This window comes from Leptidea sinapis, chromosome 12 (genome assembly GCF_905404315.1).
Source record: "Leptidea sinapis chromosome 12, ilLepSina1.1, whole genome shotgun sequence".
Lineage (NCBI taxonomy): Eukaryota > Metazoa > Arthropoda > Insecta > Lepidoptera > Pieridae > Leptidea > Leptidea sinapis.
The window spans coordinates 5,955,860-5,978,826 of NC_066276.1; the positions used below are offsets into that span (position 1 = coordinate 5,955,860).

At 37.5% G+C, this 22,967-nt stretch overlaps 1 protein-coding gene across 3 annotated transcripts in view; it reads left to right on the plus strand.

Annotated features, from left to right (window-relative positions):
• The window catches only part of LOC126967134 (synaptotagmin-like protein 4), a 160,506-nt gene that overhangs the window by 82,865 nt on the left and 54,674 nt on the right, over positions 1–22,967 (plus strand). For all 3 annotated transcript variants that reach the window (XM_050811559.1, XM_050811560.1, XM_050811561.1), the window contains 2 exons: positions 167–3,996; positions 16,926–17,154. In XM_050811559.1, the coding sequence (XP_050667516.1) occupies positions 167–3,996; positions 16,926–17,154 (4,059 nt within the window). The remainder of the gene's footprint in view (positions 1–166; positions 3,997–16,925; positions 17,155–22,967) is intronic.

Consider the following 22,967-nt stretch of genomic DNA (forward strand, 5'->3'; position numbering starts at 1 on the left):
GTATGTATTATGATTTAAATTTAACGCCTTATAGCACTTCCTCGCAAAGTTACACATCGTATAAGTTGCTCGTTTTACTTCTTATATTTTTTGATTGTATTTACGAATTAAATGTCTTTAACATCATATTCTAAATGTAAACTCAAAGTATTTTTTTTAATTTCAGACTGGGGCGTCAGCTGTGAGCCGGGCGAAATAAGCGAACCAGAGACCGGTCGCATGCGTCCCGAGGACTACCGACTCGTATTCCTGAGCTCAGACTCGTCGTGCCGCGAGGACACAGAGGATTCGGCCTCCACTGCATCCTCAGCAGCGCCACCCGTTCCTGACGATTGTGACTGGGACTACTTTGAACCGGGTGCAGCGACAGCGCCACCTCTACCGCCACAGCCTCCTCCAAAGCACACCCCACTGGAGTGTCCGAGAGCCTGCTCTTGTGGTGCTGAACCTCGCTTTGTTGCTGTACCCGTCCCAGTCCCTGTACCAATTCCAGCCGCCCTTTGGCCAGCCCTACTCGCGTTCCCACCACAAACACCCCCAACGCCGCATTGGAACACATACCCAGGCTTCCCACAACTAGATGCCGCTGCCCTCGCTCGTTTCACTACGGCTGCCGCCGTTGCAGTCACTGCTGCTGCCACAGCTAATGCATTACCACAAAAAAGTAGACTCGAGATGACCGTAGAAAAAAACGATAAAGCAATTCAGTCCGAGCAACAAGTACCTGCGCCTCGCGATAACGATAAGAGCGATAACAATATCGAACTCGCCGACCAACATGATTCGTCAGACGATATTAAGGTGATTGCCGAAGACGATTCTGTGTCGGTTTTATCGGGTTCGGCGGACATGCCTGACCATTTAGACGCTGAGAAAGCATTCCCATCATCCAACGAGTCAGCTGATTCAAGTGATTCGGAGGCAGTTGCACACAGGAGCTATGACCTCAGAAGTGGTGCTCCTGAAGAACCTCAAACGACGGATGAGGATTCTGATGATTCCGGAGGAGGAGCGGGACAGTTTTCACGAGTTTTTGTGGTTAATCCGGCTGACTCTTCCTCAGAACTCGACGATAACGCTGATAGTAGTGGTATTGATTGCGAAGACTCTGATGACAAGAAATCTGACGACTTAGAAATTCTAGCCGTAGCGGCTGCACCTTCAAACGAGGACTACAGTGATAATAATGATCATGATGAAGTGGCATCAGGGAACAATGTGGTGGTTCTACAATCAGTTAATTTTACAGAAGAATATAGCGTGTTCCCGTTTCAGCACTCGCAAAACTACGAATGTGAAAATAGTTATTGCGATCAAGGTATGCTTTTAAGCGAAACTAGTGATCGGTATAACAGTTTTAATGAAGCGTGCAGTGATAAGGATCATAACAACTATGATTCCTTGAACAACAGTAGTTTACAGAGTCAGAATTCCTCTGACATTATAGAGTGCGATTCGCTGGATAACTCAATAAATTCGAACTTAAAAGTTGCGGTTAATTTGTTCACTGATGCCGAAAACTTTGAGGTACAAAACTTAATCCTACAACAAACAAAAGAATCTACACCACCCCAGCTGACAAGTGCAACCACAGCGTATTCAATATCTGACGACAATAATATTGACTTGTTCAAAGGAATCGAACGTACGCTCACTGAGTTATTGAAGAAAGAATCATTGGAGGAGTGCGCTGCGGAGAAACCGCACAGTGCGCGGCCGGTTTGCGTTGAGACGGGGCGGGGAGAGAAGGGCGGCAGCGCCGGCGCAGGTGTAGTGACAACAGTTTGCCGCTCGCGCCCGCCCGATGCGGACACTTCCGCGCGCTTTACTAGCCGCGTTATGATAACGCACGACCGTGTCTCGGTCGTCACGTCAGACACGACGCGGCTAATGCGTGACATCACAGTGCACCATACCAACCTGGATCACGAGCCGGGGACGGAGGGTCGTGCTCAGCAAACAGACCCCAACGAACGATCCGACAACGAATCACCGCAACCTTCGGGCGGAGTTACTGTTCTAAGCAATGCCGACACTCTCTCCGAGGTTGGTTGCCTCGAGGAGGGCCTCGCGGACGACGACTCGTGGGTCGAAGAGGTCGGCTATGACGACGACAATACCTCACAATCTGACTCTGACTCGGGGGATGAAGCCACCCTACATACTCGCGCGGAAGACGTGGCGTATTGTAGGCGTACCTTAGATTTCACGCTGCATACTATAGTGGAAGAAAGTTGTGAAGAAAGCGAAACCGAGCACACAACAAAAAAACCGCGGCCTGTATCGGCCACGGATTTGGAAAAGTACTTTTTCTTTGACCTTGGCGATGGGAAAAACGTTCGCGCCGACGATGATCAAGTTTCGGAAGCGTCCAGTGTGTGTAGTGAAGGTGCGGAGTCGATTGTTGATAATGAACAACCAAAGCGGAGTGGTGATAGTGATGAACTCGTGTCTTCTAGGTTAGAAAAGTATTTTTTGTCGGGCTTTATGGGATTTAAACAAGAGAGACGGGATTCGGACGGTTCGGGGAGTGTAGGTAGTGACAGTGAAGGTAAACAAAGCCCCGAGCAGCGAAGAAAGCGTCTGGTGCGTGCTCGGGGTACGCCAAGGTCGCATTCGTCCTCTTTGGACAACCTTTTAGCCAGTGATGAGCCTTCTCAAGAAAATCAGGAAGCGTCGGACGCTTCCAGCACCGAGACTGAAGGCCGTCACGAATCCCTAGAGAGGTTGGATTTTGAAAATAAGCGTAAAAAACAAACCAAAAAGACTCGAGGGTCACCCGCAGACGAGAGGCGCCAGTCAGTCGAGTTCCCAGAAGAAGCCCGAGACGATACGAGGTCGGTATCCGAGGGCGAGGAGGGTAGATCAACGCCTCGACCGGAATTCCCACCACTTGGTTCCGAATTATCTGAATCTAAAAAGCAAACAAGTAGGGACAGCGGTTTTGTGGGGAGCTGCGATGACCTTTTACGGAATGGCGACTCCAGCTCAGAGTTTACTCGATCTCTTGAATCAAAACCGGAATTGGAAGAAATAATTGAAGAAACTCGACCGGATGTTGAAGAACGCATAGAGCAACCGCCATTAACGAAACCTCCACCGACACCTCTCACCCGCAAAGATAGCTTTAATAATTGGTCTTCAGATGAAGAAACTAACTTAATGATGACGAAAATGAGACAATTCTTTAAACAAATGATTAATTCAACAAACGTTAAAACCTCCACACCTGTATCGACAAACTCTGAGTGTACAAAGCCGCCCAAACCGCCACAATTATTGTATTTCGAAAGCGAATTGACTAGACTTATGAAAACAGTACCGGGTATTCGCGACGAAGAGGTCCGCGAAATAGTGGAGTACTTATCGAGTGAAGATACGTGGAGTGATTCATACGACTCGTCGGATTACGCGGGATCTGATTTAGAAGGCTCTGTGAACAGGTCCGCGTTGAGGAAGCAGATATCGGAGAGTTGTCGAGAGATAATTGATGAGTTTGATAAAGGGAGTAATGATACGGGTTCTTTGGAGCGAGATGCGGTTGGAGCTTACCAGAGGTTGGCTGCGACTTTGGGCAGGGCTGGGGAAGGTTCGCCGCCTCTGTTCGGAAAGGTGATGCGTCATATTGGCGGGCGATTAGTGGCGTTAATGCATGAGGTGTCAGCTGGTGCATCCCCTAGTACTGATGATGATAGTGCGTCCGAACCGGGCGCCTTAGCCCGGAGCCGATCTCATGATATACTGGAAGCTGCAGCCAGTCGAGGAAGTGTTGCAAGTGATAGTGAACGGTTTTCGTGGCGTGGTAGTTTTGAGTCGGCTTTACTGGCGGCTGACTCCAGAGGAACGTTAGGTGGTGGTGTGTGCGAGGCACGGCGCTCCCCTGCAGGCGCGGAGCTCGCAGCCCTGAAGTCCCACTCGAGGAGCTGTGGAGCTATCAGTGGCAGCGAGGACAGGCTGTGGCGGGGCCGCCGCCGCGCTTCAGCACCTGATGCCGAGGTAACTATTACACTCCTACTATTAATTATATAACTATTAATTATATACAATCACGCTTGTCTCAGTCTTGAAGATGAAAGAAGTGGGCACCTCTGGACAGAGATCCTCCGTGATAGAAATTGCTACGTTCACAGAACCAAGAGTAGTTGTACCTCCACGGTCCTTACGCTCGCATTAAGTCATTAACCCTTACTTGCCAGCTCTCTAATTTCAAGTCCGTAATCAACTGTTTTAAGGAATGCAGATCTTATATTTGTTTCTTTAAACAAGTCCCAATTCAGTAGTTGTTCGTTCGATTCGTAAAAAGAAAGAAAGAATGAAAGAAAGCAAAACCATTAATTTAATCACAAAACACTCACAAATTACATTTAATAGAATAAAATAATCAGTGACATGGCCGTGGCTATGAAAAAGCACTGACGCAGTAAAGTAAATAAATAAATAAAATATCAAAACCCAGTATATGGTTTGTATATTTTCTTCACTAGGTTAGGTAAATACTACAAAAATTTATTTCTGACGTTTTTGTGTAATGGATAATCTTCGCCAAAGCTGTTCAATATAGATAAAAAAATCTAAAATGTGCATTGGTAGGTATATATTTATATTCAACCTCATTATTTACTATAATTATTACTTACAAATATGTACTTTAAATACAAAATCGACTCCATAAAAATTCAGCTTCAAATTGAACCAGATGACAATCACTCGCAAGAGTTGAAAAGACAGTGCCGTTGTGTGCATCAATATCATAATAATATTATATGTATTAAAATATTAAATATTTGTAGCATTAAGTCTAATATAAAAAAAGTTTATAATAAGTAATATTAAATAACAACAAAATTTTATGCATTTGATCTTCAGTTATAAATAATTAAATCAAATATTAATTTACTTATTCAACATGAGAATTTAAAGTTATGTGTGAATCTACCAAACATTCAGAAAAAATATGCATCAGACCTGAAAATAACGGGCGTAAGTCACTCCATGAGTCTCTTTTTTAATTAAGTATTCATTTCGCAACACAAGTTGTACATTTCCTGGGATTTTGTTAATAGACTTCTTTGGCCTATAAAATAATTAATCTTAAAATAAAGGAATTTCATGAATGTCTCCTTCAACATAGAGCAACCGTTCTATTCTATTCTATTCTTCCTACTATGGCTCCTGTGGAAGGTATACCACAAGTTTGCCAATGTCATGTTAAGGTAGACCACCAAGCTTAGAGTATTCTTTTACTAATTTTAATGGTATTGATCAAACAAGCTTTATTTTCTTATACCTGAAACAAATATACATGCTGTTAGGACTATAAGGGACAAACACAAATATAATTACTTAAATTATTTGATATAAGTACTTAGTGCTATTTACAACTTAATCTTATTTATTTTAATATATTTACACAAATAGAGCAACCGTTAACAACAGCACTGCTACACCTATAGAGTATAAGAATATGACAGCTGTGAAAACGTCGAAGAAAATAAAATTTAGAACTAACCTCTATTTTGAGCAAATCACGCACACTAACGTAAGGTGTCATAGAAATCGCGAGTGAAAGACGTAGCTTGTCACGCACACTAAACTAATATTCCTGGCCTGTTTTTATCGGTTGTCTAGCAGCAAGAGACTCTAACTAGACGTATAGCAAAAGCGGCCATGGGGTTGATACCCGCTGCAATTTGAAACTGTTATTTGAAGTCACACGTGATGTTCATGCAAACGGAACTCTGTGAAGTCTGCTAAGTTTTAACCCCCCTGGGCGCCAGTCGGCAAGATATATAATATTTATTATATAACTATTATTATTACGGCAAGTCTATTTAAAAATCCAAATATTGTAAGCCTTTTTGAGTGCAGATTCCGCTATGATTCGTTTTCAATCAATTCGACAAGCGTTCCGCCTCTACACGAGGCATCCTCAGGGTATGTTGACTCGCCAAATTCTGGGACGAGACTCTGAGTCTCCTGATCTCTTATCTATTATAGTTAGCCTCGTTTTTTAATGCAATTAAGGGACCAGACGAGCAGGACGTTCAGTTGATGATATTTGACACGCCCTGCCCATTACAATGCAGTGCCTCTCAGGATTCTTAAAAAACACAAAAATTTTGAGCGACAATACAATAGCGCTCGTCACCTCGAGACATAAGATGTTAAGTCTCATTTGCCCAGTAATTTCACTAGCTACGGCGCCCTTTAGACCGAAACACAATAATGCTTAGACATTACTGCTTCACGGCAGAAATAGGCGCCGTTGTGGTACCCATAATCTAGCCGGCATCCTGTGCAAAGGTGCCTCCCACTGGTGAAAGGTGTAGAGGCGAAACACTTATCTAATTGATTGAGAACTTACACTCAACAAGGGTCAAAACGTATGGATAATTATGGATTACTGAAAAATAACGCCTAATTCAATAAATAGATAAATTAAACTAGAATTTTTTTAAACGTGCACACGAGAATTATATCCGATTGCGTTCTTTGAAATGTCTAACTTTTGCTGGCAAATAGCTCATCATAAAATGAACGTTTTAAATATAGCCTACGTTTCTGAAAATGAATAAGTTAGGGTCCCATGCAAAACAAAATGTAACTCACGAAATTGTCATCAAAATCCGGTTAAAGTGTCATTTGCCGGAATTAACGCGGTTTTTGCTGGCTGTTGCTTGTGTGTGTGTAGGTTATAGGTATTGATGTTAGACTGAGATTTGTCTCCGCTGCGCTCCAACTAGATACCGCACTACCTAAGAACATATTATAGCTTTTTATTACGGCAACTATTATATGCTTGTGTGCGTGGCGTCTAGACACTCAATGGCATCTGTCGAATTTTGTAACATACGCTTTGTTTTAATATATATTAAAATTAATAAAATACAAAATACTTACTGATGATAATATGTGATCCCAGTGTCTTTCTTATTTCTTAATTATTTTTACAAAGTTTTACTACGCAACACGGCATTTTAGTTTCAATTATTAGCAAAGTTTAACTGAACATGTGGCATGTCAACGTCACCCATTGTTCGAGACTGACTCGAGTACGACCACTTGGGCGTAGTATTAGGTGCCGCACTTTGCGACTACTCCTGCGGTATCTAGTTGGAGCGTAGCGGAGACCAATCCTTAATCTAAAGTACGGATATTGACACACGGCACTGTAAACAGTTGTTCGTGGTATTGCATTACAAACAAACAAACATGGACACAATTACAAACGTAAATCTAATCTTGAGCACTTACTGTTATCTCTATTGTAAAATATATTTATTATCTTGCATTATCGTTGGCGTAGATGTTACGAAACTTAAGAGATAATAATATGTATTAAAATTTTACACGTCCCTACTAATAGTATAAATGTGAATGTAAGTTTGCTTGTAACGCTTTTACTCCGAACCGATTTTGATGAAATTTAGTACAGCGGTAGACTAGAGCTTGGGAAAGGGCTACATTTTATCCCAGAAAAATCCATGGTTCCCGCGGAACTTGTGACAAAATAAAACTCACGTCGATGAACTATAACTATTCCAATGGTACGTTTAGTTTGCCATAGTAATCTTCATCGAAATAAGATTCATATAATTGGGAACGGGAGCGAGAACGGGAACCGGAACTGGAATAGGACATGAGATAATCTTCAATTCCAAACTTGCTTATTATTATTAAAAAGTCGCGGGCATCAGCTTGTACACATATAAACAAGCAAACATTATAATTAAATAAGTCGAGTCGGACTCGCAGATGAAGTTCTATACCATCGTACATCATAACTCATCGTACCATTTACTTACATTCTACTTTTGTAAAATTTGGTTTTTAGTAAGTATTAAATATTGTTGTTATATCGGTAACCGGCCATGTCTATATTTCAGTCTTAGATAATTTATACGTCTAGATAGACTATGACAGCTGTGAAAACGTTGAAAAACACTTACACTAAGTGTCATACAAATTGCGAGTGTAAGACGTAGCTTGTCACGCACACTAAACTAATATACCTGTCCTGTTTTTTTCGGTTGTTTAACAGCAAGAGACTATCTAGATATATAAATTATCTAAGATTTTAGCTGTCTATCTATTGCGGTTAATAACGTTTGCCTTTACTGTCGCAATATTTCACACGTTTATATCGAATTCAACCATCGCACGACGCGCCACAAGTTAGGATATTATCCCCACCATCTGGATGTGTGGCGGTCCTCCACTGTGCGCTGTTTCCGGGACGATACGACATGGTTACCTTCAAAAAATCGCGTACACCTTCCTTAATGGCTTGCAACACTCCTGTGATTCCTCTGGTGTTGCAAGAGAATGTGGGCGGCGGTGATCACTTAACTCCAGGTGACCATTTTTCCATAAAAAAAAGACGTACCTATTAAAAGTTAAACAATATTTTTATACAAGACCTCTAAGGTTCTGCATCTAAGTAAACTTACACCAACTTACACGAAAACTTTCTGTGGTAATCTGAAGGTTAAAGGACATGTCTGTATGGTGGATATATTAATACCTCCCAGCAAAACTTTTTGGTTAAAGGCTAAAAACCACACCCTTTCTATTGATCAATGCCAGCCTTGACATTTTCTCTCAATGTCTTGCTCTATTCTCATCGGTAAAAGCTCATACTGTACAATGCCAATGGCAAATCTCACCTTACTGTCACCTTTTTGCCTCTTAATAGTGATTTTCATTATTATAACACTAGAAATAAGGGATTGCTTGTAAATAATTCTAGTAGGCTTCATAAGATACATAATAGCTTTAAGGGTAAATGTATACACTTTTATAATAAAGTCCCAGACACTTTTCAGGCATTATCTATAAATAAATTTAAATGTTTTATTAAAAAATGGCTCTGTCGTTATCCTACTACTAATTCTGTAGTACTGTAGAGTACCACAGCTGAATATCTACGTGATCGGACAGCTTGGGACTAGATTATGATTATTTTATAGTAATAGCAATGACAGTACAATATTGTATACTTCTTTCAAAAGAGCGAAAAAAAAGAATGCCGTAATAGTATGTAGTATATTAGAAATGACATCAATTTTGAGAAAATAAATACCTTTTATGCCCTTCCAATCACACTAATCACACACACACACTCACAAACATACACATACACATCACCTTGTTGCAAGTGAACCCTTTTGCCACCATCTGTGAAGCCTGACGACTAACATTCAGTAACATTATGTCTCAAAAGTTGTAGCAAATTAAGTACCTACATAGTTCATAAGGTTTCATTGAGCGAGTTTGTGTGGCACCAAGAAAATGTTTTTTGAGTATGCAACTTTTTTCAAATGGCTCAAACCTTTTTTTGTGGTCAGTGCCTGGTTCTTCAGCTGTAACTACTGATATGCTGTACATCCTCTACTTTTACCACATCCACTCTCACTGGTATGAAAGTGTCCATGAGTTACAAACAGAACATAGACATAGTATTCTAAATATTCACTAGGCAATTATTAGAAATCTATGAATGCAATTTAAATTGTTTTTTTAATTAAAGTAAAGTCTTCTTTTGGTAAAAAGTTACATCTGCAATATTTAAGATACTTCTCCTCCGTGTGGCATAATGTGGGACAGCCTGTAGGTATAATGATTCTGTTAAATAGTTTAACAACAAAAAATTTATTCAAAACTAAAGAAGAAATTTAATAATTACCGACAACCTATATAGCCCAGCGGTTAGTCATGTTGCCTACTGCACTAGAGGTCCCCTATTCGAATCCCAGTAGGTGCAAACATTTATATGATGAATATAGATGTTTGTTTCCGAGTCATTCATGTTTATATGTACTTATGTATGTTTAAGTAAGTATATTGTATTAAATATATTTTTGTCTTGTGCCCATAGTGCAGGCCTGATGCTTAGTTTGGGGGCAAGATAATTTATGTCAAAGTGTGTCAATATTATTATTATAATTATTGGTGAATGTGTTTCTGTTACATTCATATAAGTAAGTAGTGTGTTGTTAAGGCAGTTAGTTGATTCATTGAATTGTTCTTTATAAATTGATATTTTAGATTAGCTACATAACGAAAAGTATGGTATGACATGCCTTAATGTTATAGTTAGTGTGACAAAACAGACTTAAGGCGACACTAATTGCCAGCGACCTTGAGTGATATTAGTTCAAGGCTGTCGGCCCGCCATCTATGTAACAAAGCCAATATTTTAAAAATAATTGTGTGGAAAACGTTACATTTAAATACACGCAAACAGTTATATGCTTACAAATAAATGTACCACATAAAAAAAGTACACGCTAGAATAGCTTTCTTCAGAGTAGCACTAAACAAATGTGTCATGCCGAGAAAAAACTTGTTTTAACTGCAAAGAAAAGTGGTACTTCAAAATAGCTCTGGATTGGTAACTATAACAAGCAGCAAGCACTAGCAACCTAGAAATAAGACTTAAGGGTATATGTAATAGGATAAAGTAGTGTTCATATCTCCAAATTCTATATTTTCATGACAAAACTTGTCTAAATACACCTTGTTTGCGTGCTTTCTGCTTACCCTTCGCCTTAAACTTAGATTTGTCTCCGTTGTGTGATAACTTAAAGCTATTTATTAATTTGTGTAGATCAATGCTTCCACTTTATTTATATTAAAAGTTATAATGTAAATAATTAATTGTTATTCTATTTCAATAATATGTCAAAAACAGTAATTTTACATAGTAATTTTCAGCTTTTAATTCTAGTATGTAATTTTTTAAAAGAGTTGCTATGAGTTTCTTACCTTTCCTTCAATTTTTTTTGTAAACGGTGGAGTATTAAATGTATATGTATAATTGTTGATAATCTGTTGTGGATATTATTATGTGTAATAAAGAGGTAAAGTTAATGATGTGAATAACCTTGTCATGCACATATTTACCTTTTTTTCTACTTCCTTTATAACAATGGTTAAAAACAAATGCTAACCTATTTTTTTATGGTGGTCACATAATAATTACACATGAGCTATTTCATTTTTAAGTCTCAGGCTGCAGTGGTGATTCGGGTCACATAATGTTACACCTCGGGTTGTTTTGTCATATGATACAGAACATATTATTATTGGCAGTTGCTAACCACCATGTGGGTCATCTGCTCATAAATAATAATGTCCAAACATTCTGACAAATTATAAAGGACAAAACATATAAATCTATCAATCAGAAATAAATATTAATATTCATCATATACTTTTTCGCACCTACCGGGATGTAAAACCGAACCCTTAGATGACAGGTCAGGGTTGCAAATCACTAGTCTAGTAGGTCACAATAGAATAGTAGACTGTTGATCTCTTGAGACTCATATAGATCAACTAGATAAATGCGGTAAAAAACACACAATGAAGCGACGTCTCTACGCAACGCAAAGTGATCCAGCTGTTCACAGAGCACTCGGTCTATGGCAATTCGAGTCAATTGTCAAATGGATCGAGTTGATACTTGGATGCGCCAGACCAGAGATGAGAGCAATACTCCATATATGGCCGGACCTGCAATTTGTCAGCGCTAGAATGTGAACCGGTTTGAGGTATTGCCGTACTCTATTTATGAAGCCCAGCTTCTTCGAAGCCAATTTGGCTTTGCCCTCCAAATGACCACGGAATTGGCATTCGCTCCAGATTTCGAGACCCAGTATTCCGATACTAGGCCAGGCTTTAAGGGAAGTGTTGGCTTACCATGATACACTCTATGTAGCATTACACTCTTACTCTCGACTATCACTTTTTCTGAGTTACCAAAATGAGTGAAAACGTTCTTGAGGTTGTTATTTTGCGGCATTATTTATATGTACTAAATCAAAAAAAAATAGTTAAAAAAAACTAAAAAACACTCTTTATATAAAATTCAACTAAAACATAGAAAATAAATTGAAATTGAAAATAGTGTAAAAAAATATATATTTATAAAAAAGCGTGGGGTGTAGAAGAATTATTATTTTAATAATATTTTAAAAAGCACCCAGCAAGTGAACGACTCTTTATATTAATACGCAATTATTAAAGTGAATGTAATGTAAACCTATTTTTCTCACGATGTCATGAAACAAAAGTCTAAAGGCGATATTAGACGGTTCATCAAAGATGCGGAGGTAAGTGATGACCAGTGAACGACTCTTTGTATTTAGACGCAAATATTAAAGTGAATGTAATGTAAACCTATTTATCTCACGATGTCATGAAACAAAAGACTAAAGGCGATATTAGACAGTTCATCAAAGATGCGGCGGTGAGTGATGACCACTGAACGACTCTTTGTAGTTAGACACAAATATTAAAGTGAATATAATGTAAACCTATTTATCTCACGATGTCATGAAACAAAAGACTAAAGGCGATATTAGACAGTTCATCAAAGATGCGGCGGTGAGTGATGACCACTGAACGACTCTTTGTAGTTAGACACAAATATTAAAGTGAATATAATGTAAACCTATTTATCTCACGATGTCATGAAACAAAAGACTAAAGGCGATATTAGACAGTTCATCAAAGATGCGGCGGTGAGTGATGACCACTGAACGACTCTTTGTAGTTAGACACAAATATTAAAGTGGATATAATGTAAACCTATTTATCTCACGATGTCATGAAACAAAAGACTAAAGGCGATATTAGACAGTTCATCAAAGATGCGGCGGTGAGTGATGACCACTGAACGACTCTTTGTAGTTAGACACAAATATTAAAGTGAATATAATGTAAACCTATTTATCTCACGATGTCATGAAACAAAAGACTAAAGGCGATATTAGACAGTTCATCAAAGATGCGGCGGTGAGTGATGACCACTGAACGACTCTTTGTAGTTAGACACAAATATTAAAGTGAATATAATGTGAACCTATTTTTCTCCCAATGTCGCAGAAACCAGTCGTGCGTGTTGGTGTTTCTTTACACTTCACTACATTGAAACAAATGAGTGGCGCAGTTTTCACGCATCATTTCCGATGAACGATGACTGATGAAAAGGCATAAAAGGCATTTATTTTCTCAAAATTGATTCCTTTAGTATTCTATTTGATGCCATTTCTAATATACTAGATACTACTACCGCTTCGGAAACAAATGGCGCTCTGAGAGAGAAGAAGCGACGCTAGAAACTCTCCCAGCATTCTTTAAAACGAACGGGATGTAAGATAAAATGACATACTTTGACATTTTCGATGCTTCATTGATGAAGGACCGAAAATGAAAACAAAAATGAAACGTCTAATATAGCCCTAAGACAATGTCTAGTAGGAGGGAGTACCAGTGGGAGGCGCTTTTGGCAACGGATGCCGGCTAGATTATGGGTACCAAAACGGCGCCTATTTCTGCCGCAAAGCAGTAATGTGTAAACATTACTGTGTTTAGGTCGGAAGGGCGCTGTAGCTAGTGAAATTACTGGGCAAATGATTCTTGATAACTTATGTCTACCGCAGTTGTAGTGCCGCTCCGAATTTTTGCGTTTTTCAAGAATCCTAAACGGCACTGCATGGGCAGTGCGAATCCATTACCATCAGCTGAAAGTCCTGCTCGTCTCGTGGATAGGATAGGATAGGATAGTGAGAAAGACTGGAGACCTTTATCTGACTTTTATTCGTCGAAATTTGTATGTATCTATGTAGACAAGGCCTTAGAAGTAGAAAGAAATTACATATTAAAAAATATCAAGATTTTGCAGTACTTTTTACGCGGTGATCGCCCAACTACTAAACTCCATTTTAGCTGCCATTGAAGCAAGACAAGAAGGAATGCAATGGATGTGGTAATTGTAGAAATGGTGAAAGTACAGAAGTAGCGTTAAATTAAATGATTAGCTTCGCAAATGATTATAATAATTATTACTTAAACATATAATTAGTGTGCAATCAGGTTGAAAGAATGGCTTCATTAATATTATGTCATCATATCTACCTAGTAATCATTGCCGCTTTTTAAGGCTGCTAACATTTTTAAGGTTTAAACTTATTTTTCAAACAAAGTACTTAAATAAACCTTAAAAAATAAATACACAGATTATCTATATCTAGCCCCAAACTTGGCTATACTGTACCATGGATGCCAGAATATAATGATTGATTTAATGAAATTTTGGACACACGCACATCATCATCATTATCAGCCGGAAGACGTCCACTGCTGGACAAAGCCAAGCCCCCCCCCCCCCCCACATAGATTTCCACGACGATCGGTCCTGGGCTGACCTCATCCAACTTATTCCGGCGATCTTGTACAGATAATCGGTCCATCTTGTGGGGGGCCTACCAACACTGCGTCTTCCGGTACGTGGTCGCCATTCGAGGACCTTACTGCCCAAACGGCCATCTGTCCGTCGAACTATGTGCCCTGCACTCTGGCCACTTCAGTTTCGCAATCATTTGGACTATGTCGGTAACTTTGATTCTCCTACGGATCTCCTCATTTCTGATACACACACACATGCATATTATGTATAAATGAACATCTATGACTTGGAAACAAACATTCATTTTCACCGTACATTTATCGGCACTTTCCGGGATACGAAGCCGGGATCCTTAGGTCAGGGTTACTCTTACCATGATAATATTGTCGAATACTTTCTACGTCCTGAAGGAGGTGTCAATTTAAACATTAAAGTAACTATGTTCAGCACACAGCTATATTTATTGCTACTTAATATTAAAAATGTGAATGTAAGTTTGTTTGTTACGCTTTCACGCCTAAATCACTGAACCGGTTTTGATGAAATTTAATACAGATATAGACAAGAGCTTGGGAAAGGACATAGGCTAACTTTTATCGCGAATAAAAGACTTGGCGGGGCTCTTTTTGAAATAGAGGTGGAAGTTTGTATGGAAGTTCGTATCGAAGATAACACCATGAAACTTTGTATTTAGGCACTTCATAAAAAATAAATAAATATTTGTACAAGCCTTTTTAAAACTAACACCTGTGTGGGGATGAAAGTTCTATAGTTTGTAGCTTATAAAAATGTATTAACGATAACAGTTTCTATGTGTATTATTTGCAAAGCAAGTATACTATTGCACGCGGACAAAGTCGCGAGTTAAAGTTAATTGAAATGTTAAAGGTGCAGCTTTATAAGTGCACTTAGTACATTTAATGGGTACATAGGGTTGCAACGCTCCGGATATTGTGGAACTTGTGTTGTATGGCTTATATAGCCGAATGCTTAGTGACTCTGACTACTAAGCTAGAGGTCCCGGGTTCCAATTTCGGTAGGTGCAATGATTTATATGACGAATATGGATGTTTGTTTCCGAGTCATGGATGTTTATACGTATTTATGTATGTTTGTAAGTATATTGTATTAAAAATATCGTTGTCTTGTATCCATAGTACAGGCTATGCCTAGCTTGGGGCAATATAATTTGTGTAAAAGTGTGTCAATATTATTATTATATTTAGAAAACAGTAGTGTTGTGTTGGAGTTTCCGCAGGTTGAAAGACACCTTTTTTACGTAGGCTCTGCGATTCTGATCAATACTACACCCTTTCTTCCAGCCGATGGCACCATTATCATCAATAAGTTACACAAATAAAATTTGAAAAACAAAATTTTATGAACGATGCGGGACTCGAACCCACGAGCTCCGGCGTTCCGTGCCGGTGCTCTAACCAACTGAGCCAACGCCTCGAGTATTATAAAATCTTGTTTGCTTTGTTCAACTCTCAGGTTGTGGCTTCATCTACAAATCAATAAGTTATCTGTGAGACGACATGCTTAACGCTGCTACACCTATCACTAGTCCTTTCTTATTTAGATTTCTAGGTTCAGTTCTTTTCTTATAATGCCTACTACTCGGCTAAGTAGAGTTAGTCTTTTGTAGGGCGATGTATATGCTTTTACAACAAGATCCCATAAAATGTTCAAAACAAAAGTATTACGTTATTCAAAAAAAATGTTAAAAAACGTTTGTGTGGTAAAGATTACTATAACATAAATGACTTTCTTAATGATGCCACAGATTGAGAATGGAGCGACCGCCCTCAGGCTATTAAATAATAAGTTTAATTGTACAATATTATAAACATAATTTTTCGATGAAAAAAAAACCCGCTGTGTTTTTTGCGCCCGTTCTTCTTAGGCCTGAGGCATTCATTTTAGAATGAAATGAGTGGAAAGAATGGGTGGTAGTTTTTGACTTTCAATAAGTGATGTCACATCCTATTTTGAATAAAAATATTTGAATTAGAACTTATTTGGTATATTGCATATAAAATAATGCAAATGCGAGATGTATGGATGTCAGTGAGTAACTTACGGCCAACTTTAAAAGTTTCAAGAACTTTTCATTTTATTTGGTCCGTGGTCGTATAATAGCTTAACTATCATACTCTGCTTCACTTTGATAGACTCCTTCTTAGTTTCATGTCGGTTTGGAAGAAATATATATATGTATATGTTATAGCTTTGTTGCACGTCTGTCCGTATGTCAAGGCCCATTGTTTCCAGAAACAGTGGCATCAAGTTAAGTTAACATCAAGTACTTTCCTCTGTGTTAAATATCAAGCCAAAGAAACCGAATAATAAAAAACGGCCATTTTCTGAGAATTCAATATTGACTATAGGTACGTATTTCATACTATGATATAAATAAATAATCCAAAGTGCTTATAATAAACGCAAGAAAGTATTAATTTTTACATATTTCTAAATACTTATTCTCATAAAAAAAATATCATGAACTTATATTGATATTAAACAGCACCGTTGGTCATCAAATTATTGCAAACTATATACTAATTATTTATTACCTTGACGGTTATAAATGTATGAGCGGTATTACCAATACTGCTCTCTCGCTCGCGCTAGTATGTATTATTTATTATTGTCAATTGTATTATTCTATACATTTTAGCATTCGAAATTTAACTAGTTGCCAGTTTCTAATTATTTATTTTTTGTCCAGTCTGAAGAAGAGCAAAGGGCTGGCTCTTTGCCACGGCTGCCATCAATAACTGGCAATAGCACTGCACCAGCGGGGCCCGTCAAGTCAGCTCGCTACAGAGCGCCAGGCTTCAGAACAGCAACAAGAGCTGCTTCAGCTCCAGGTCTTCACGCGCCGAGGAGAAGAAGACCACCATCAACGCCTCAGCTTCCACCACCCTCGGCGCCGGCGTCGGCCCCTAGCTTACAAGGTAAGAAATATGTATATCAATTTAATGAAAAACAGTTTTATACAATGCAAAAAAGTTAAACATGTTTTGAACACTTGTTTTAAAAAAGTTATTACAAATCTGTGTCTTTCTGTTGCTAAGCGTTCAACAATCTTTAGACATTGCTTATATTTTACCACGAGTCGAAACTTGTCTTTAAAGGTGTGTCTAACAGATAGATCATATTTATATGGAAGACCTCGATTTATATAATAACAGATAGATGACAGCTGACAAAAATTGCTTCTGTTATTTTAATTGTACCACTACACTTCAGTTTATGTTGCGCTTAAGGCGAGGTTTTCCCAATACTTTAGGCAAAATCACTCGAACGTATTTATCTATAGCGTTAGATATACGTTCGACGCGGGCATGGCTGAGACAACGTTTTAGTTAAACACATGCTAAACACTGTAATATGCATATAAGTGGACAGTGACAATAAAATATTACATTTATTTACAATTCGAACCCGTATCTACCTTCGCTTTATATTAATGCAGTACTTACGCAAATATATCATTGATGGCGAAACGCAATGGAATACATTCACTTACAATTTACATTCAGTTATCTAGAAGATTAATTACTTAATGTTGCACGGAAGTACAAGTAGGAAGTAATGAACTTCAAATTGTATAAATAAGTTACCTTCACACACACTGTATATCTACCTATAAAATATCTTTATAGTATACAGTATTGTTTTTGTTCTTAAAGCGGCTTAAGTACGGTCTGGGCAGCCCTGCCTGCAACTAGGGTTGCTAACGTTTATTAGAAGAAATAATTATTAAATACAACTTTTTTTAAAAGAAGAAGTACGGACTTCCAAAAAGAGTATCATTTATTTTTTTAGTTTTAAAAAGTTTTTTTTTTTTACTTTTTGAAGCACATAAAAATTTTTCGTGGTCTTTATAAGAATTATGTTAAACAGGGTATTTTAGCATAGTCTCTCTCCGTAGCTAGTGAAATTACTGGGCAAATGAGACATCTTATGTCTCAAGGTGACGAGCGCAATTGTAGTGCCGCTCAGAATTTTTGGTTTTTTCTAGAATCATGAGCGCCACTGCATTGTAATGGCTAAGACGTATCAAGTAGGAACCATCAGCTGAACGTCCTGCTTGTCTCGTCCCTTATTTTCTTAAAAAGCTCACTACAAGGATTGCTTCTACGTATAGTGTCGAAAATTCCGAACCCGAAAGGTGACTAACATAAACGCTATTTGCTCTAACTTATAACCAGTAATACAGCCGAAATTTTAAGTATCATAGTTTTTATAGTTTTAAAAAGTTATTTTTTTTGTAATTTTTGCAGCACATAATAATTTTTCATGGTCTTTGAGAGAATTGTATAAAAAAGTGTCTTTTAGCATACTCTATTAGTGTTATAGATTGAAGAGAACGAATACATGATATAGAGTACAATACTCTATTTAAGAGTACGGTTTGCAACCCTAATTGCAACCAATGTGATCTATTGTGATAACTGTTCAGTCATATAGGAACCATCAGCTGAACGTCCTGCTTGTCTCGTCCCTTATTTTCTTAAAAAGCTCACTACTAGGATTGCTACTACGTATAGTGTCGAAAATTCCGAACCCGAAAGGTGACTAACATGAACCCTATTTGCTCTATCTAATAACCAGCAATACAGCTGAAATTTTAAGTATGCATGTACAATAACAACCATGATTTCTAATTCTATTTGTTTAAAACATGGTTATCATACGCTTTTCTTGCTTTCACGCCTTCACTACCTAACTAATCATCACGAAAGTCTACACGTTGTCACAGAGTACGAAGTCTGGGTGAGAGGCTTGTATAACAAATACTGTGGATGTTTGATGGCAGCTGTTGATCATCAACAGCCGGAAGAAGTCCACTGCTGGACAAAGGCCTCCCCCAAAGATCTCAAAATCCTGCGCTGCCCTGTGGGGGGCCTACAGCAGTTGATACTATGTTTTATAATAATCTTCAAACCCAGATTTCTTAAAATCTCTTCGAGTTGAGAAACAAATTTGAAAAGGTCACTGAACTCTAAATCGAAATGCTTGAGTTACGACGTTATTCGTTACGGAATGCGCTTGTTTTATAATTAACTTTTCAGATCATTGTTTTTATTCTAAACTAGTTTTTATTAATTAGTTTTTAAACGAAATTCTGATATTTTATTCAGTCGACCAGTTTGTCATTCTCTATTTTCGGCATTTGTAATATATTGAAAATTAACGTGAAAAATGTTATATCAAAAGACCTAAATAAAAAATTAGAAATTGGGAAAAAAGAATTTCATGACAACCAGAGGGGCCTAACTACGAGGACTTCTTCGATGAAACCACAGTTTGGGAATTAATCGACGGTCCTCAGGATTTTTATTTAATAAACTTTATTATATAATTTTGTTTTATAAAAAAAAGGAGAAGCTTCTTCTCAGGTCATAAATTTTCGAAAGGGATTTTTGACGCTCGGTAAATGATATTTTAAATATAATATTTGGATTTTAATTCACATTGTTAACAATAATAATTTCCAATTATTAATATTATTAAACAATTCAAAATGATTATAATTACATATTAAAGTTAAATTATTATAATTTATATAAGTTGGAACACCAGAGCCGAACCAACAACAAAACAAAAAAAGTGTGTGTGTCAGCTCCGACGCACGACTGGAATTTACTCCTCAAGAACGATTGTCGTTGAATAGGTACTAAACAAAATCAAGTCCAATGGAGTCGGTTACAAACAGACGTGCGTATTAATTAAAAAATCAAATAAATCCTTAACGCTCAAAATATGACAGGAACTGCCCAAACACAACTCTTGAAAGCGGAACTCAAAATTCCAATTTTAAAAGGTCCATCAAGGAAGTTACATTTCGGCACACCCTAATAGGTATAGTATAATACATGCTTAAGCTATCACGCAGTATAATGTGTATGCTGGCTACACACAACTACACAAGTATATATATTTATACACACACACACACACACACACAACTGGAAAGTGATAGGTGCGCGAGAAATGATGCGCAACAAAAACGTTACTATCCCATTTGATGAGTAGGTTGTACTCTCCATATTTTTCTCATACCGGGCGCCTTATATGAAAATTGATTCTTAAAGGATAAACTCCAACAACAACACCGGAGCATTTCATATATATTTTACAATAATATGTAGTTAGGTCACTCTGATTGTAATGGCCTCGATTATAATTTTAAATAACTAAAACATAGCAAGCTTAAATAATGATTATAAAATGATTTTAAAATACGGATATGTCGTTATATTGTCATATAAAGTGTAACATGAAATAATAGTTTAAAAAAACTAAAAAGCACTCTTTATATAAACTGCAACTAAAAAAATAGAAAATAAATTTTAATAAATTTAAATTGAAAATAGTGTAAAAAAATATATTTCATTACAAAAAAACGTGGGGTGTAGAAGAATTATTATGTTAATAATATCTTAAAAAGCAAAATAAGATACCTTCGTTTCTTACGAAGGATGTAATTCGGCAAATATTTAATTTAAAATGTTATTCAAAGTAAGTTGCAAAAAAATTACAATTTATGACGAATTCGCCTTATCGCAACAATGTGGCTGCAGCGTAATTAAAAATTATTTCACAACAAAAAATCGCCGTACTGTTTAGGTACCTACTCTTGGTTACCATAGAGCTACATTTTCTAAAAGGGCTCGGCATAAGTCTACTGTCTCATACTATCTCTTCTTCATTTACAAGTTATGAAAATAAATGTGTGTGAGTAGACGTAATGCTTTCCCTCTCTCTCCCTGATGCTAAGGGAGAGAAATAGCGTAACGTTTTACTATTTCTAAGAAACTTTGTTATAATTTTTTTTTTGTAAAAATCGGGTTGTCTCGATTTCGAAAAATAATTTTTTTTATAAGTACACGTGCACTTATATAAATACTGCACTACATAAACATTGTCCTTTAGTAGTCTAGATTCTAGAAAAATATGCCACAATTTCCTTTTTGCACTGTCTATACAAAATAAAAATTTAAAGAAAAAATGAATTTTCTTCTCATATTCTGTAGATATAGTATACCGTAGTGACACCGCGCGACACAACGAGTGTTGTATTTATTATATGGTGTAAAAGTAATGTGAAGTAACATGTTAGATAGTTTTCCAGTTTATATGCAATACTTATTAATTATTACGTACTTCCAATCGACCAGAAAATTAAGTGTTATTAAAGGCGCAATATGTGTTACGTCATTCACTTTGTACTTACGTCCAAAGTTTATTTATTCAATGTTAGTAAAAACACTCAGACAGAACAGCTCGAACTATTAGGGACCCAGTGGTCTGTGAAGGGCTGGTTCACTTGGCGTTGCGTTGAACCGTCGCTTCATTGTGTGTCTTCTACCGCATTTATCACGGGGAGTGTTCCGAAGAGCTGTTTCACCTGATCCCTTCCGCCGAATTCCACCTTCGCACTACACGCCACAAGTTAGGATATTATCTCCACCATCTGGTTGTGTGGCGGTCCTCCACAGTGCGGTTTTCAAGGAACATTCTTCCACGTACTACAAAGCTGTGGAATGAGCTTCCTTGTGCAATGTTCCGGGACGATACGACATGGGTACCTTCAAAAAAATCGCGTACACCTTCATTAAAGGCCTTCAACGCTCCTGTAATTCCTCTGGTGTTGCAAGAGTGCTACAACACTAGTTGCGGTGATAACTTTAAACCAGGTGCCAATGATGCGGCCATGTAACTTTCTAAACAGCCAGTGTGAACTTAGCACAAAATTCTTTGAGCGGAATAAGCCGCAACAATTACGCGGTGAGTTCCATATTTAAAATTCAAAAAGTCGACATAAATTGTCCTAATTTGACAATTAATTTTAAATAGGTACTACTAATATTATTACATATTATCTATGAATAGTTTGGATAAACAAATAGTTTTATTTTCCTCATATTTGAAATGAAAAGTAGAGTAAAACGGGTAAAAAAATCAATTCCTACTCGGTCTAAATACTCCGGGAATTGATTCTTTCGACCCTCGGTTAACAATCTACTATTGTTTCCGAGTTATGGATGTTTTAAATTCAAATGTACATGCATGGTTTCTCTGGCACGTCTCTTAGCATAGGATACAATAATTGATACATCCAATAAACAGGAATAGAATATGTACTTAAAATTATTTTTTATCAAGTGTGCGTCAGCTACTATGTCCGCGGTAATTTAACAAGTGTTTGTTTTTAAGCCGACTGTAATTAAAAAAATATATAACGCATATGAAGCTTGTCCCAATAATAATATAATAAAGCCTTTTTTATTTCATATCCTTAATATATGTACATTTCAGATGTTGTTATTTAGTGTTAGTTTATATTTTTCTTAATATTTAGACGTTAGTACGTGTACGTGTACTATGGGTTATGTATTTATTTGGATATGAACCCCTCCTCGGGTGAAGGCCTCCTCCAACTTTTTCCACGCGTCTCTGTCTTTACCCGTTATTTGCCAGTCGTTCCCGGCTATTTCCATTATTTCATCAGCTTGTCCCAATACATCAGTGAAAACCGCATTTGAATAGGTTTATCCGTTTCTGAGGTCAGCGTGCATAAACAAACGGCCCAAAAATTCTAATAACTGAATCTGTTGCCACGGTCAACGAATATATTGTATTAGTAAGTCCTCGGTTACATAAGTACAGTCAGAACAACTAGTATTAAAAAATTAATTATGTACAGACAGAATGTTATTGATTTTACTAAGTGATGTAAGTAGGTATAATAGATACC